Source organism: Acomys russatus, chromosome 8 (genome assembly GCF_903995435.1).
Source record: "Acomys russatus chromosome 8, mAcoRus1.1, whole genome shotgun sequence".
Classification (NCBI taxonomy): domain Eukaryota; kingdom Metazoa; phylum Chordata; class Mammalia; order Rodentia; family Muridae; genus Acomys; species Acomys russatus.
This window is the reverse complement of record NC_067144.1, coordinates 2578132-2596081: the sequence shown is the minus strand read 5'-3', so window position 1 is coordinate 2596081 and position 17950 is coordinate 2578132. Positions and strand designations below refer to the sequence as shown.

At 46.8% G+C, this 17950-nt stretch overlaps 1 protein-coding gene across 1 annotated transcript in view; it reads left to right on the top strand.

Moving 5' to 3' along the window:
• The window catches only part of Pi4ka (phosphatidylinositol 4-kinase alpha), a 128998-nt gene that overhangs the window by 30430 nt on the left and 80618 nt on the right, over positions 1-17950 (top strand). The window contains 10 exon segments of the mRNA XM_051150612.1: positions 2201-2267; positions 4918-5066; positions 8940-9005; positions 11160-11256; positions 12904-13095; positions 13596-13696; positions 14217-14346; positions 15106-15238; positions 16481-16576; positions 17430-17613. Of these exon segments, the coding sequence (XP_051006569.1) occupies positions 2201-2267; positions 4918-5066; positions 8940-9005; positions 11160-11256; positions 12904-13095; positions 13596-13696; positions 14217-14346; positions 15106-15238; positions 16481-16576; positions 17430-17613 (1215 nt within the window).

Sequence of the window (17950 nt, the reverse complement as noted above, 5' to 3'; positions counted from 1 at the left end):
ACCCACTTGCCTCTGCCTCCTGAGTGCTGGGATTAAAGGCGTGTGCCACCACGCCTGGCTACACCTGGCTTTTCAAAATGATTTCTTTATTGTACCAGAGATGGACCCCCTAGGCTTAAACATGCAAAGCAAAATCACATCTCTGTCTCTGTGTCCTAAATGCTGAGAATATGGGAGACCACTGCCATGCCAGGCCTCTACGACTTGCCAGTGATGTCATAGTTGTGGATTGCTTTGTTGCCAGACTCTGTTCCTGTGGATTGTTTTTGGTTTTGTCTTTAATTTCCCTTTTTGTGGGGTGGGGGTTGTATTTTGAGACTTGGAGCCCAGGCTGGCCTCCAAGTTGCTATGGAGCTGGGAATGAGTTTGAGTTTGGTCTCCTGCTTCCATTACAGATGTGCTAGGGTTACAGATGTGCAGTCGTGGGGATCTGTATAATCAGGCTCTCCAAAGGAACAGAACTGACAGAATGCATCTGCATGCAGATACAGAAAGGGTATTTGTTAGAATGGCTCTCAGGCTGTGGTCCAGCTAGTCTAACAGTGGCTTTTGCCAACAAAAGGCAGAAGGACCAAGAATCCAGGTGGCTGGCTCACCTGGGCTTCAGTGTACCTCAGAATCCTGAAGAAGTAGGCTCTAATACCAGTGAAGGAATGGACTGGCCAGCAAGAACAAAAGTAGGAGGTGCAGAGAGCAAGTTTCTTCTTCCATGACCCTTGTATAGGCTGACCCCAGAAAGTGTGGCCCAGATTAAAGATGGGTCTCCCACCTAAAAAATTTGTACTAAAAGTGGGTGTTCCCATTGAACCCAGGGCTTCCTACATGATAGGCAACTCTTTACCAACTGAGCTACAGTGCCACCCCCCACCCTGCATTCTGAGGTAGTTGGTGCCAGTAAAAAGCATGTAGTTGAGAAGCCCCTGGCACTCACATTGCAGCTCACAACCTTATTTAACTGTAGTTCTAGGGGATTCAGTACTTGGTTCTGGCCTCTGGGGACACCAGGTGCATGTATGGCACATAATCAGACAGACATGCAGATAAAATACCCATACACACAAAAATGGAATAAAAATTAAAATTTAAATTAAAAATATTGTGCAGTTGGGAACAGGGATGTGGCTGGCCTGTCAGTGTTGTTTTGCAGGCATGAGAATCTGAGTTCAGGCCCCAGAACTCAAGAAAAATGCTGTTTGTGATGCACACTTGTGATCCTAGCACAGGCAGTCCCTGTGCTGGCTGGCTAGCCAGTCTAGCTTAATCAGTAAGCTTCAGGCTAATGAAAGACTGACACAAAGGAAATGGGTGGCCTTCCGGCAGACAGCACCTGAGACTGTCCTCTAACCACCACGTACACCATTCACACAAATATACTTGAATGAAGCAGCCACATATGTACATGTGCATACACACCAGCAAAATATATATACAATTGGGCTCAAAGAATACTTACTATTCTTGCATATGGCCTGGGTTCACTCCAATCCCAGAGAATCTGGTTGTCTCCTCAAAAACCCCACATGCATGCATGTGTGCATGTGTTTACGTGTATGTCTTGTGGAAAAAAGATAACACAAAATATTAGGAAATATTTAGCTCTAGCTGGTGGGACTACACACTGTAATCCAGCATTCAGGGAGCAGATGACAGCCTGGTCACACTGTAATCCAGTACTCAGGGAGCAGAGGACAGCCTGGTCACACTGTAATCCAGTACTCAGGGAGCAGAGGACAGCCTGGTCACACTGTAATCCAGCACTCAGGGAGCAGAGGACAGCCTGGTCACACTGTAATCCAGCACACAGGGAGCAGAGGACAGCCTGGTCACACTGTAATCCAGTACTCAGGGAGCAGAGGACAGCCTGGTCACACTGTAATCCAGCACTCAGGGAGCAGAGGACAGCCTGGTCCGCATAATAAGTTCCAGTCTGACCATTGCTGGGTAGCAAGGCTTTGTCCACCCAAAACAGGTGGGAGGAAGATTCAGCTCAGCAAGCAAATAGAAAATACTACACTATATACTATATACAGAAATATGTACTATATACAGAAAAACATTTTTTTATTACTGTAATAGCAGTGGACTTCAGCAAGGAATAAGGCTTTGACACTGGACTTCAAGTATGGACAGCTGGGCCTCTGCTGCAGGGAGGTATTGGGTCCCAAGAGCCTTTTGTGATGTATACCTTGTGGCTTTTCAGGTCAGCCCAGAACGTGGCATGCCCCCTCCCAGCTCCCCAGGAGGATCTGCTTTTCACTACTTTGAAGGTAGGTTTCACCTTGGTACCATAGTATTGATCTAATATCAGGTAACAGGTTCACAGTAATCTCTTGTGATGTGAAGGATGCTGGGCTGACCCTTGTCATCATGCAGTTAAAAGTGGTGAGCTTTTATTTCTGTTTTCCTTTCATGTCTCTCCACTCTCGCGCGCGTGTGTGTGCGTGTGTGTGTGTGTGTGTGTGTGTGCGTGTGTGTGTGTGCGCGCGTGCGTGTGCGTGTGCGTGTGCGTGTGTGTGTGTGTGTGTGTGTGTGTGTGTGTTACTGTCCTGTTGGCTGTGAGACTAAGATGACTTAGAGAAGAAAGCATGAACTGGGGGCTTACTTATGGTGCCAGGGGATTGTTAGTCCATGGTCATCAGGGCAGGAAGTGTCATGGTAGGTGGCAAACATGGCACTGGAGCTGCAGTTAGAGCCTTCAGTTCACCCAGCTGACCTCAAAGAAGATGGTGAACACCAAAGAATCTCCTTATGGAGATGGCTTCAAAGGTGGCAAATCAGCCACTGGGCAAAATGTCCTCATTTCAGCCACTGAGAATTCTGCCTAAAAATAGGCCAGCTTGGATGCAGGCAGAGTTGACAGCCAAACTCTGCCAAGACAGGTAAGCAAGTCCTCATAGTTCCTGCCTCACAAATATGTCAGTCAGCTATACTGGGCCAGAAGGCTGAAGATGATGCTCCAACGTTAAAGAGTTATGGGTAACTGTTCAGGCAGGAAACTGTCATTTTTTTTTTTCAAATTGGAAGTTGCTAACCTGCACTTCTCAGGTATTTAAATTTTATTCCTTCTTAAGTCTCTGATGGGGTTGAAGACCAGTTAAGTTTAGTTTTACATTTAAGCTTAGTTGCTTAGGGGTTAAATATTTTTAGGTCTAGATTGATGTTTTAAGTTGATAGAAATGACATATGATAGATATTGATTTATATTCAGAATTTTAGACTCACCAAGATAGGAAAATGTTTTCTTCAAGGTTGCCAAATACAAATAGCCAAAACACTATGAATGTAACATTAATATAATTCCTGATTGTTTCATGGTTCTTCTTGCTGTATGTAGTTTATTGTATATATGTATAATAATATAAATGTATATGTAAAAAACCATAAAAATATTTTTAAAAATTTTTTCATATTGATCTGAATGCCAAGAGGCAGAGAGAGAGAAACATTAGGCCTAGCATAGACTATTGAAACCTCAAAACCCCGTTCACAGTAACACACCACCTTCAACAGAGCTGCGTGTCCTGATCCTTCCTGAGTGGTCCTACCAGCTGGGAGCCAAGCTTCCGATCACATGAGCCTATGGGCGCCCTTCTCATCCAGACCACCACACTTTCTTCTTTTCTTTTTCCTGTACTATAAAGGAAACTCAAGACTTGTGCTAGCTAGCCAAGTGCTTTACCACTATGCTACAGGCTTAGCCGGGGTTTTATTTCTATCATTTTAACTGAGTGTGTGTGTGTGTGTGTGTGTGTGTGTGTGTGTGTGTGTGTGTGTGTGTTATGTATGGGAATGTGCACATGTGTGCAGATGCCTGTGAATCTGAAAGAGGGTGTCAGGTCCCCTGGAGCTCTGTGTGTGTGTGTGTGTGTGTGTGTGTGTGTGTGTGTGTGTGTGTGTGTGTGTTATGTATGGGAATGTGCACATGTGTGCAGAAGCCTGTGAATCTGAAAGAGGGTGTCAGGTCCCCTGGAGCTGGAGTCCCAGGCAGGTGGGAGATGCTTGACATGGTAAACAACTCAGGTCCTCTCAACTGCTGAGACAGCTCTCCAGTCCCCAGAAATTTTTTGAGTTTAGTTTTAAAATATCTCTAGAGAAAAATACAGAAAACAATTCACAGATTCCCCCAGATGCTACCCTTTGGGTTCTAACTTGTAAAAGCATGCTATTTCCCTTTCTAGTAGAAGGGCTAGTGATAAATGCTTCTTTTTAAAAGGCCGTTAAGTATATAGATATTTAAAAATGCACTGGTTTAGGCCAGGCACGGTGGTGCACACCTTTAATCCCAGCACTCTGGGAGACAGAGAAACCCTGTCTCGAAAAACAAAACAAAACAAAACACATCTCTGGGTACCCTGTGGACCTTACACTTTATCTCTCTCAGCTTTGAAAAGGTGTAATTGTACCCCCTCCTCCTCCTCCTCTCCCACTGAGGACCTGAGCGCAGTTGTCATCACTCACACTGCGTGGCTCCCCACCACCTGTAACTCCAGCTCTAAGGGGTCAGCTGCTCTCTTCTGGCCTCCATGGGCACCTGCATGGGGACACACACAGGAGACCTTTAAAAGTGAGCGTACAAGAAGAGCTCTTAACATCCTGATTCACCCGGATGTGATCAGGCAGCTCCTGCCTTCCACCCGGATGTGATCACGCAGCTCAAGCCTTCCAGCACAGCTCTACTGCCATGCTTCCATCACTGTAATGGATTATACCCTCAGCATATTAGCCAAAATATCCCTTCCTTCCTAAACACTCTCAACACTGAACAGCTGAAGCAGGAGGATTGCTGTCACTTCAGAGACACCTGGGATAAAAAGGAATTGTAGTATCAACAAAACCAAAATATATATACCTACGTTGCTTTTCGGGAGTTCGCTGGGTCAGATGTGTCTTTCTGTTTTATTTTGTTTTCTCCGCCAGCCTCTTGCCTGCCTGACGGGACCGCCCTGGAGCCCGAGTACTACTTCTCCACTGTCAGCTCTAGTTTCTCTGTCTCTCCCCTGTTCAACGGCATCACCTATAAGGAGTTCAGCATCCCTCTGGAAATGCTTCGGGAACTCTTAAACTTGGTAAGCAAGACCAAAGGGAAACCAGTCATCAGAAGACTAGGTGCTGCTGTTGTTTGTTTTCTGAGAGCTATGTAGCCCTGGCTGGCTTTAAACTTACTACAACCCTCCTGCCAGTGCCTCCCTAGTGCTAAGATGCTCTTTCTCACTATGCCTGATTAACATTGTGGCACTTGGGGGTTGAATCTGGCACCTCTCAGTCATTGAGCTATATTCCTAGCCTTAAAACAACAAATCCGTACTTCTAATTTTGAAGCAGAATCTTAGGCATTTTACCCAGGCAGGCCTTGAACATCAGGTCTTCCTGTTTCAGCCTCCCAAGTAGCTATCCATGCCCCTTACACAGATAGAGGGTTATTTTATAGTTTCAGATTCATTTGAAACAGTCTTGCTCTGTTGCCCAGGCCAAACTCAAACTCCTGAGCTCAGGAGCTCTCACATCCTGGCCTTTGGAGTGTCTGGGACCACAGACCTGCAACCATGCCTGCCTTATGCAGTCAATACTTTTGTCAGATGAGACGGAAATCAGATTGGGTTTGGGATTTCAGATTTTTGTCATAGGGTACTCAGCCTGTCCCATTATTTCCACGGACAATAGACATAATAAACTGGCAAATTACTGAAGGAAGGAGAGTCAAGTTCCCTCCCCAGGGAAGATGTAAAGCAGTGCTACTCCTCCGGCCCAGGTCTCAAGGAGACACAGGCAAAGTTCTGCCAACGTTCACTCTGGCAAATCAGTGAATTTATTGGGCGTCCCTATAGAGTCTAGGTGAGGAGTTAGGGTTCCACACCAGGTTGTGGGTACTTTTCCCCAGCCCACCACACCTGGGAAGCCTTACTCAATGCCAGTGAGGGCTCCTTGCCCCCCAGTCTTCCCCAATCCTACGTACTCCAGCCCCTTCCTTCCCTGGGCCGTGTGCGGCATCACCAGGTGGTGCAAGCAGCAGGTACTCCATAGAGAATCTCTGCCCTACTCCACATCTGTGGGGGCTGTGCCACTGACCAGCTCAGTCGGGGATAGGTCCTTGGGATCGGGAGTTCTTGGAGCATCGGTGAAACAGAGATAGGCGAAGTGACAAACAGAAAAAACTCAAGATTGAGTCTTCATCTGAGTGTATTTTGCAGCCAAGCAGTCTAAGTTTTTAAACATTCATTTCAAAAGCAGGGGGACTAGCGGTTACATTTTCCCACAGAGCAGATTCAAGGAAGTCAGTGAGCACTCAAGCATACGCAGTACAGGTACAGAATGCAAATAATAGTGTCATATTTTGAATTACAGCTTTGAATGAAACAATACAAGGTACAGAACACATAGCAGAAAGCCGTCATCACTTCTAAGTTATGGGCTTAGTATCAATATATATGTGCTTTCTTTGTCCAGGGCCAACGTCCTCTCCCCAATGAAACTTGTGCCCAGCACCTGTGTGCCAGAACAATTTTTCCTTTCCTATTCTTTTTGTTCCTTCTACCTGGAGTCTTTTAAAATACTCCATTTCTTTGTAGGCCATAGTATAACTTATTAACTAATGATTAGTTTCTAGTCGTGTTACTTTTAATAAGTGGAAGTGAAGCAGAACTACTTCGGCCACGGACAGTCCCTGGCTGCAGTCCCGGGCCAGGGTGTCATAGCAACCATTGTTTTTGTTTTTGTTTTTTTAATTATTATGTACAGTGTTCTATTGCATGTATACCTGCACACCAGAAGAGGGCATTAGATCACATTATAGCTGGTTGTGAGCCACCATGTGGTTGCTGGGACTTGAACTCAGGACTTCTGGAAGAGCAGACAGTGCTCTTAACCTCTGAGCCATCTCTCCAGCCATAGCAACCATTGCTACGCTTGAGGAGTCTTACTTTGGGAGTGAAGTGCAGTTAGAACTTAGAGAGAATAGAAAATAGCTCCCAGCAATGAGGATATTGAAACTGCAGTCTTTCTGCTGGCAGGAATATTGACCCCATTCCAGGAGACTCTCCCCCTTTGGGGGTCTTAGCCTCAAAAGAGGGTCTTAGTCTCAGGCCTGTGTAGTACTTGTCACACAGACTCCATTGGAGGGGGGTGACAAGACTGGTTGTGAGCCATTGGTCCATGCCCTGCCTACTCCACGCCTGTGGGGCCTAGTGTGAGCCATCCGCAAGTTCCCCTGGGATGGTCTTTGAGAGGAGGGGCACAGGTGAACTCACATGATGACAGTTGCTTGGCTTTGAGCACATTCACTTATGACGTATTCTGTAGCATTTTTGTGTATTCTTACACTAAGTATTTGGGAGAAGTGTCATACACGTGTCAAGTACATCCAGAATATACAGGTCCAGCGCAGGGTCAGTCTCAGTCCAAGCATTCAGATGCCACTAAAAGCAATGCTTTTCCTATATGTTTGATTTACTCTGAGGAGTTGCTGTGTTACTGTCAACCCAAGTTTTTCTTTTTTTCTTTTTTCTGAGACAGGGTTCCTCTGTGTAGCCTTGGCCATCCTGGACTCACTTTGTAGACCAGGCTGGCCTCGAACTCACAGCGATCCGCCTGCCTCTGCCTCCCGAGTGCTGGGATTAAAGGCGTGCGCCACCACGCCCGGCTTTCAACCCAAGTTTTTCTAACTTGAGTGTTTTGGGGTAGCTTTGAGGTGACAACATAGACGTCTTCGGGTGCCATCGTTTGCATCTGAAATAGAAGGGTCTTTAGCAGGAAGATTGCAGTGAGGTCGAAGCCAACTGGGGCTATAGAGTAAGATCCAGCCGAAGAAACAAAAACTAAAGGTCACAGGTGATGTCACATACTTTTAATCCCAGCGCTAGGGATGTAGAGGTAGGAGGATATCTGTGAGTTTGAGGACAGCCAGGGGTAATAGTGAGACCCTGTTTCCAAGAAAACAAACAAATTCCAGAGAGAGAGAAAGAGAGAGAGAGAGAGACTTGGTGTGGGGTGCACACATGACATGTGGTCCCTGGTAATGAAGAGGATGTGACCTGTGCTCAAGCCTGACCACAGGGAAGCCCCAGTTGCAGGGATCTCTCGGAGCTGTGCTTGGTAACGGCAGTACTGGAGTGTCAGCACTCTGCCATCTTGAAAATAGCAGTCTAACAGGGTGGCCGGGCAGTGGTGGTGTGCACCTTTAATCCCAACACAGAGGCAGGTGGATCTCTGTGAGTTCAAGGCCAGCCTGGTATTAAGAGCTAGTTCTAGGATAGCCAGGGCTACACACACACACATACACACACACACACACACACACACACACACACACACACACACACACACACACACACAAATCCATCTAAAAAAAAATCACAAAAGGAAAAAAGAATCTAATGTTGGCAGCTTTCAGGGAGTTGGACAGTCACTTCCTTTATTTTTGCCATTTATATTCAGGGTAAGAGAAGCCCCAGATGATGCTAGAATACTCAGGGCATCTTGTGCACATGGCTTGATCATTGTCAGTTGATACGTTGTTGAGCTACTGTCTATTACATTGACCACTGCAAATTTATTGGGTTCTTTTCATTTTTCTTTTAAAAACATTTTTTAGATTTATTTATTATCTGTGTGAGAATGGTTTACCTACATATATGTATGTGTACCGTGTGCGTGTCTGGTGCCCATGGAAGTCAGAAGATAGTATCACATCCCCTCAAACTAGAGTTACAGGCAGTTGTGAGCCACCATGAGGGCCTGGGAACCAAACCTGGGTCCTCTGCCAGAGCAACAAATGCTCTTGACCACTGAGGCGTCTCTCCAGCCCCTGGCTTTTTCCTTTCTAAACATTGTGAAGATTGGGGGCAAAAACAGGTTTTATCTACGGACAGGACACTGTCACTGGGTGGAAGAGGCTAGCGTTCCTGTCTCTGTGAAAGTTGCTTCATGTGATTTGTCTCTCACAGGTGAAGAAGATCGTTGAGGAGCCTGTTCTCAAATCCTTAGATGCAGCTGTAGCCAGCGTGATGGAAGTACGTACCTTCTGAGGACATTACCATGAAATTAGCCTGACTTACGTCTGCAAAGAAAAACCAGGAATTGGTCATAGGAGGGTGGGAGTACAGACAGTTTGCAGCGAGAGCTCGGCTTATTTCATCCTTAGTCCCAACTTGCCCACCGCCTGCCTGCCTGTGCCTGGCTGCTTAATACATCACCACCCAGTGCCTCTGACTGTGGTCAGTGTTTCCACCTCACAATGGGAAGGGTCATGGGGCCTGACAAATGTGCCTGTGTCACACACTGAGGAAGGTTGGCGCCAGCCTGGGTCTTTTTGGATTTTACCTTCCTTGCTCCTTTGATGCTTCCAAAGCTGCCTCTTTAGGCTGTGGGGTGTACTTATAGGAACGTACAAGCCTAAGTTTTAAGTGTTTGTGGTACATATATGGGGGACTTATAAAAAAATGTATTTGGAGCCAAGGTCCACAGATCTAAATACAAAACCATTACCTCTGGATTCTGGGAAGTTTTAAAGTCTTAGTGCACATGCATCTGTGTGAGAATTTGAGCCGATTATTGCTGCGTGTGCCTGTGTATGCGTGTGTGCGTGGTGTGTGTGTGCATGTGTATGTGTGCGCGCGCACTCATGCTCTAGACCCAGTCTCCGTCCTTAAATTGGTGTGTTTTCTCTGTTCTGATTGTGACATAACAGACTGGTAACCCAGGAGGCTGAAGTATGACGCAGAAAGAGAACTCGCAGGGGCCTTCAGTGTACTTTAAACTGTGCCCTCTGCTCTGCACGTGCCATCAGCAAACTGTGATGTTAGTGTCGGTGCTCTGTGCAGTTTCCTCTTCACTGGACACAGTTCCCACCTCCCCTCTTTTTTTTTTTAAAGGCAGTATGACTTATGTTGTTAAAATTCAGAGTGGAGCTGGGTGTGGTGGTGCATGCCTATAGTCACAGCACTTGGGAGGCAGAGGCAGGTGGATCGCTGAGTTCAAGGCCAGCCTGGTCTACAAAGGGAGTCGAGAACAGTGAGGGCTGTTACACAGAGAAACCCTGTCTCAAACAAACAAACGAACAAAAAACCAAGAGACGGTGGAAGGGAGGGAGAGAGGAGAGAGAGACAGACAGGGTTTGCCCCTTTTATATCCTGGGCACCTGGTACACCTAGTGGCAGGCAGGTGATGACATCATAGGTTGCTAGGCGGACTGGGGTTAGGCTTGTGAAGCTGCTTGTGTTAACAGATACATATTAAGGCTTATCTTATTTTTTAAAAATGTTTGTGAGTGTTTCAACTGCATGTGTGTCCATGTACCACATGTGTGGCTGGTATCCGTGGAAGCCAGGAGAAGGCACTGGGTCCTCTGGAACTGAAATTACAGACAGTTGTGATTCACCATGAAGGTACTTGGAATTGAACCCAGATCTTCTAGAACAGCAATAAATAATGCTCTTAACCAGAGACATGTCTCCTAAGCCCCATAGGGCTTATATTAATAGGGGAAAACTGGTAATGTGGCATCCTAGGACCCTTTCTCCCTGTGATTGTGATTTTGATAGTTTTATTTGTTAACAGTATTTTTCGTTTTTCAAGATGGGGTTTCTTTATAAAGCCCTGGCTATCCTGGAACTCACTCTGTAGACCAGGCTGGCCTTGAACTCAGAGATCCATCTGCCTCTTAACTCATTAGACCTTGTCATTTTTTTCTTGTTTGTTTGTTTGTTTTGCTTTGCTTTTAACCAGTACTACATTTGACATTAGATTGGTAAAGAATAATTCAAAATTAATTTTATTTATAAAATGTACTAAATCTGGAAGTGCCCTGGGCTACACGTTTCCTCTGGCCCTTAGCCCCTTGTATGTCTTTCACCTCCTTCATTTCCCATGTCAGGCCAAAGACAGTGAACTGTTCGTGGATTTTTGTTGTTGTTGTTGTTATGGGTCTATATAGCACCTGCCTGTGGACGTCAGGGCCATGCATGGACCTCCTGTTTATTTGGGCCTTTTCCTGAAGAGGATGAGAAGAGTAATTAAAATATATGTGTTATGAATCATTGTAAGTGGGTGCTCAGTTTAGATTGCAAAGACACTAATACAACAGAGCTGCTTGCTTGGCCTCTGTGCAGGACCAAAGGCAGTTCAGGTGTTTGTGGGCTGTGGCTATGTGCCTGTTTCCTCCGCAGGCCGCTCCCAGTGCTGATTTGTACTACACAACCTTCAGCGATCCCCTCTACCTTACCATGTTCAAGATGCTTCGAGATACTCTGTACTACATGAAAGGTAAGGGTTGGCAGGTATGCTGAGAGCGCAGGAGGATGGCTTCCCTGGGCACCGTTATAGGCTGGTACTTGCTTTCTTTTGACACTAACTTAAAATCACATGTGGCTTGTGGCTGTCGGCCTGGATGCCTGGAAAGAAGGGCTGAGCCAGGAGTTTGAGACCAGCCTAGGTAACACAGCAGGAGTCCTTCTCAGAAAATAAAAGGCCACATGTGAGAAACACAAGCACATGACTGAACTTTAGAGAAAATAAGGACATTTTAAAAAACCTGTCCCCGATGCTAATGCTGCCAATGATGGCTGAAGAGATGGGTTTATTTCCTCATGTCTTTCTACACACCTTTTATCATTGCCCTGGGCATAGTTTTGCAAATCAGATTTACTCATTTTCTGGGGGTGGCGTGGGCGTGGAGTTTTGCTTTGTGCCTTTTAACTCAGAGGCAGTACATCCTAATAATTTTACATGCACACTCAAAAATTAGCATTTCCTCCCAATTTCTCATGTGTTCCCGTGTTGTTTTTTTTCATAACATTAAATTTTCTGTCTTGTCGTGCAGAACATATCAAACCAGGGTACACCTGAAAGAGGTGGTGTGAATGGGGAGAGATAGGACAGAGACACGTAGAGATGAGGCCAGGAGGAAAATCCTATGGAAGCCTCCTTTAATCGGAGGGAGTACAGGCTTTTATACAGAACACAGATAAGTCTCTTGTTACAGGATCTTGTTACAAGTCCTCAGGCGGGCTGGAAAGAGTGCAGAGCCTGGAGAAACTCCTTTGTCTCTCTCAGTGGGAGGGAATCCAAACTTGAGGTGTAGCAGAGCTCCCAGCAGCATAAGCAACACAAAGGGCTCTCCCAGCAGGGGCGGGTGGCTCTTTGCTCCACTGAGCCGCAGTGCAGAAATAAGGCTCCCCACACCTGCCCCTCCTAACATAAGATTATGAAGAGCCTGTCTGAGGTGGAATTAGCTGAATACGTATCTTTCCTGTCGTTAGCACATGAACTCCATCGTTCACAACCTGTCTCAGACTCAACCTTACCCTGCCTGTTTGTTACTAGTCTGACCTATGCCTGTCACAGGCGGTCTATGATTTTCAAGCCTAACCATGGGAATTTGGAAAACTTTTAATCTTTGTGTACTCCAGAGACCCATGAAATTCTCTCTACAACCAACCTGTCAGTTTTTGCTGTGGTCTTATAACTGTCCACATAAAGAAAAATATATCATTAAGTGTCTCCTGTTGTCAGCTGAATGATCCTGCTGATGATACCTCTTAGGTATTTCATATATTTGGGTTTTAGGTTTTGAGCTTAGAAGAGAGCAGTGCAGGTTTAGGGTGAACTCAGTGGTACGAGCACCTGGATTGATTCCCCAGCACCACCCAAAGCAAACCACACTAACAGCCTGGGTCTGACTTCCTCTTTTCTTCTGAGCAACAAATTGTGTCTTGTGGAGAAGTACAGCATAGCCCATTCATGCTCTGCTCTGCCGGCGTTCTTAGAGCTCTAGAGCCAGCGTCTGAGGTCACCTTTGTTTCTGTTGAGAGGGAGCACCCTTCGCCATCGGCGCCTGCTGCCTGTGTTGCAGTATGGCTGTTTCCATCCATGACTAGCCCCCACCCCCGCCCCAAACTTTCTTTCCCACAGACCTCCCCACCTCCTTTGTGAAAGAGATCCATGATTTTGTGTTGGAGCAGTTTAACATGAGCCAAGGGGAGCTCCAGAAGATTCTACACGACGCGGACAGGATCCACAGTGAGATGAGCCCACTCAAATTGCGTTGCCAAGCAAACGCCGCCTGCGTGGACCTCATGGTGTGGGCTGTGAAGGACGAGCAAGGTGCGCACTAGGCTGCCTCCCTACGGCCTGTGAGTTCTAGGCCTACCCAAGGACCTTCCTGTGCTTCCCAAAGCGGCTTAGAATGCGTGGCCCAGGCATTTGCTGTTCCATGCTGCAGTGTGAGGTAGTGCACCTTCGAGGAAGAGCGAGCCCAGGGCCGTCAAGCCTGTGCCTTCTCTCTGCTGGCTTTTGACAGTGGGTTAGACTTTGCTCTAGTGAGGTGGGAGTTCATAGCTGAGGGGTATGAGGCTGATCAGTGCAGGGGGCAGTCTGGGAAACATTCTTGCAGAGTAGAACACTGAGACAAGAAGGGAGATAACAGGAGACACACACCGTGTGGGCGCCTGCCTCAAAACTCCCGGTGCTGCCTCTGAGGGTTAGTACCTGCAGCCTGAGCTTCTGTGGCACTCGGCTAAGCCCTGTGACTAGTCACTGAGAGCATATTTTCTGAATGCTGGGCTTTGGTGACCATTTGTATCTGCTTCTGGTCCTAAATTAAGGTGCAGAAAACCTTTGCATCAAGCTGTCTGAAAAGCTGCAGTCCAAGACATCCAGCAAGGTCATCATTGCCCATCTGCCCTTGCTCATCTGCTGCCTGCAGGTTAGTCTCTAGTCCTGATGCCTCTGGTTCTCTGCTACCGACAAGAGACAACAAAGTTGTCCTCTAAAACGTCTGACTAGAGCCTGCTGTGACCTGAGCCCAGGCTGCCCCATACAGGGTAGTTCTGCAACTGATATCCAAGAGCTGCTTGCCTTAAAGAGGACCTGGGGTCCTCCTTGGTGTAGGACAGCAGGTGAGTATTCGACCTAGACCACAGGACCTCACAGAAAGATGCCCTTGTTACAGTGACTGGTTCTGCTTGGCTACGGCTACCCCCCTTGGTACAGACCCTATCAACTACACACCTGCCACTGCTTAACAGCCCACTTGGTATTTAATGTCTTTATTTAAAAGACACCAACAGTCTTAGCAATGTGTATTTGCTTGATTGGCGAAGAGTCAGTCCAATGACTTTGGAAGTTTTGGTGAGACTTGGACATCAGAGGTGCTAAGCATCCCAGAGCCTTGTAGGTGGTCCTTTCTGACAGACAGTGTGGTGACTTTTGATGTTGCATTGCAGGGTCTGGGCCGCCTCTGTGAAAGGTTCCCAGTGGTGGTGCACTCGGTGACACCATCTTTGAGAGACTTTCTGGTGATTCCTTCCCCAGTGCTGGTGAAGCTCTACAAGTACCACAGTCAGTACCACACAGGTAACAGCGCTCACCTCAGCACCAGGGCTCCTGGGCCCTTGAGAACCACACAGGTAACAGCGCTCACCTCAGCACCAGGGCTCCTGGGCCCTTGAGAACAGGACTGTTACTATTTGCGTTCTATGACTGTACTTGTTTGGGCCCATTTCTCCTCCTCTACATCTTCCCTTCTGTCTTTCTCTCCGCAGCCACCATTCCCTAGGTGTCAGGCTTTTCTCTGCCTCCCACTGAAGGCCCCTTGTGATCTTGGCTTTTGTTTTGTTGCTTTGGGTTTTGTGTGTGTGTGTGTGTGTGTGTGTGTGTGTGTGTGTGTTGTTTGTTTATTGGTTTGGTTGTTTGGCTTTTGGCGTTTTCTCTTGAGGAAGTGCCCGGAAGCTCTCCATGCCTGAGCTGGGCTAGGAGTGTCATGTACACTGCCTCATTTGGTCCTCACTGCCCCTTTAGAGGACACAGGCTGGAGCACATCTTCTCATATGATATAGTTAGAGTAAGTAGCTTCCTAATGTAGTGAGCGCCATGCGTAGTTACACTGATGCTTTTTCCCTTCAGATGAAGGGGACTCAGCTATCAGAAGACTTGTCTGGTCCTTATAGTGAAGACACACAAACAGAAAAACAGAAAACACTCCTGAGTTATAATTGTGGTGGTTAGGGAACTGCCTTTTGAATCAGTCATTATAGCTTAAGTTATCTCAGTTTAGACAAGGAAGGGGGTGAGAGTAAAAGCTGAACAGACACAGGTTTGAATTTTCACTTTTAGTCGCTGGCAATGATATAAAAATCAGTGTCACCAATGAACATTCCGAGTCAACTCTGAATGTCTTGCCCGGCAAGAAGAACCAGCCGTCCATGTATGAGCAGCTCAGAGACATCGCCATTGACAACATCTGCAGGTGGGCCGTGGGTGAGGGAAGTCTCTGGGGATGAAGGAGTGAGCCAGGTGGGCTGTGGGTGAGGACAGTCTCTGGGGATGAAGGAGTGAGCCAGGTGGGCTGTGGGTGAGGACAGTCTCTGGGGATGAAGGAGTGAGCCAGGTGGGCCGTGGGTGAGGGAAGTCTCTGGGGATGGGGCACAGGCTTGCTGTAGAAGGAGTGAGCTTACCCCTTTTATTTAAAGCATGTGTCTATTTACTATATACACATACATATATGAATATATTTGAGTTTTGTTTTTTAAAATAAAGCTGCCTTTTCTTGGTCAGAAAAGTAAAAATGTTTATTAGAGAAAATTTGTAATATGTTAAAAAAAGAGGACTGATCCATAGCCCATCTTCCAAAGTAGCCTGTAATTATATCTTTTCTGTATAATGTTCGATATAGTCAGAGGCTTTTGCTGTTGCTCTCCCATTTTGAGAGTCAAATGCTCTCTGAATTGTATGAAAGTGTATCCCCCTTTGAGTTGTGGCTCCTCATTCTCAAAAGCCAAAGTGACAAGCTCAGTATGCCCTAAGAGCCCAACATATGTGGTGAGCCTGAGAAAGGAGGTTTGCTTTCCATTTCCTCTATAGCATAAGCATTTCTCCTTAATAAGAGCCCTTGGTCAGGAGTAGGATGCAGTTTAGTGCAGATCCTGAGCTTTGCCTTTGTAAAGCCCTGGAGTTCATTGGCAGGGGGCAGGGCTTGGTACTTTGTTCTTGCCTTCAAATATCTGGGACCCATCTGTCTTTTGATTCAGCTGCTATGTTAAGGAAGTGTAAAATTGGAACTAGCATGGATACATTATTCTGGAGGGAGCTGTTCTTTCCAAACAGGCAGAGTGATTTCATTCAGATTTGTGGAATAGAAATTTCAGGGCTTCTGTTTAAAAGAAACAAAGCAAGCAGAGGACAAATAAATGCTTCTCACTGTCTTTGCTTGGTTGCTTGGTTGGGTTTTTTGGTTGTTGTTGTTGTTGTTTTAGGGTTTTTTGTTTTGTTTTGTTTTGCTTTTGGTTTTTGGTTTTGGTTTTTCAAGACAGGGTTTCCCTGTGTAGCCTTGGCTGTCCTGGACTCACTTTGTAGACCAGGCTGGCCTCAAACTCACAGAGATCCGCCTGCCTCTGCCTCCCGAGCGGTAAGATTATAGGTGTGCGCCACCACACCCAGCTGCATCTCACTGTCTTCATACCTAATCTCGTGTGGCTCCTCTGCTGCACAGGTGCCTGAAGGCTGGCCTGACCGTGGACCCGGTGATCGTGGAGGCCTTCCTGGCTAGTCTCTCCAACCGGCTCTACATCTCCCAGGAGAGTGACAAGTATGTGTCTGTCATTGGGAAGTAGACATTTGTGCTTTGCTCGCCACTGTGTGTGTTTGTGCCTCTTCCCTGCTCATAGTGTAGCCATGCATTGGGTCTGCTGAAGGCTCAAGGCCAGTCCTACCCCCAGGTGTTCATTCTGGCCAGCGTCTGCGGCGTCTCTGTCTCTGAATGTGGTGGGGGACTGCTGCTTCAATGCCGTGGAGAAGTCCAGGGCTAGGCTCTAGTCTCTTGATTTTGTTTCACCACTGCATGCCTCAGAGCTTTTCCTTTTACATCTTGGGGTTTTTGTTTGTTTGCTTCTTGTTTGTCTTGAGACGGGGTTTCTCTGAGTAGCCCAGGCTGTCCTGGAACTCACTCTGTAGACCAGGCTGGCATCAAAATTCAAAGGTCCGCCTGCCTGTCTCCTGAGTGCTGGGATTAAAGGCCTGCACCACCACACCCAACTCTCAGAGCTTCTTTTTTTTTTTTTTTTTTTTTTTTGGTTTTTCGAGACAGGGTTTCTCTGTGTAGCCTTGGCCATCCTGGACTCACTTTGTAGACCAGGCTGGCCTCGAACTCACAGAGATCCGCCTGCTTCTGCCTCCCGAGTGCTGGGATTAAAGGCATGCGCCACCACGCCCGGCTCTCTCAGAGCTTCTTTTTTTTTTTTTTATTAATTTATTCTTGTTACATCTCAATGTTTATCCCATCCCTTGTATCCTCCCATTCCTCCCCGCCCCATTTTCCCATTATTCCCCTCCCCTATGACTGTTCCTGAGGGGGATTACCTCCCACTGTATATTCTCATAGGGTATCAAGTCTCTTCTTGGTCTCAGAGCTTCTTAAACACCGCTTTTCTTCCCTCCTATAGGGATGCTCACTTGATTCCTGACCACACTATCCGTGCCTTGGGACACATTGCAGTGGCTCTAAGAGACACCCCGAAGGTCATGGAGCCGATTCTTCAGATCCTGCAGCAGAAATTCTGCCAGCCTCCCTCACCCCTGGATGTGCTCATCATCGACCAGCTGGGCTGCCTGGTCATCACTGGAAATGTAAGAGCCCTGAGTAAGGCCGGAGCTGGAAGCAGCTGACTCCTAAGGGCAATAAAATTGCACTGTTAATGTACCTTGAAGCTGACCTAACATCTTACAATGGCTTCAGCACTGTATGGTGAAAATAATGTAATCAGTGGTGTCATGGGTCTTGGAAAAGAGGTTTAAGTTAATCTAAGTAAAACTGCTTCTCTTTTACATGTGGTGTGGGATCCTTAGCCAAGCACATGACACATGCCTGTAGTCCCAGCACCCGGGATGTAGAGGCCAAAGGGTCAGACCTACTCTTTCTATTTATAAAACCCTATCTCAAAACCAACAGCAGCAACAATAACCC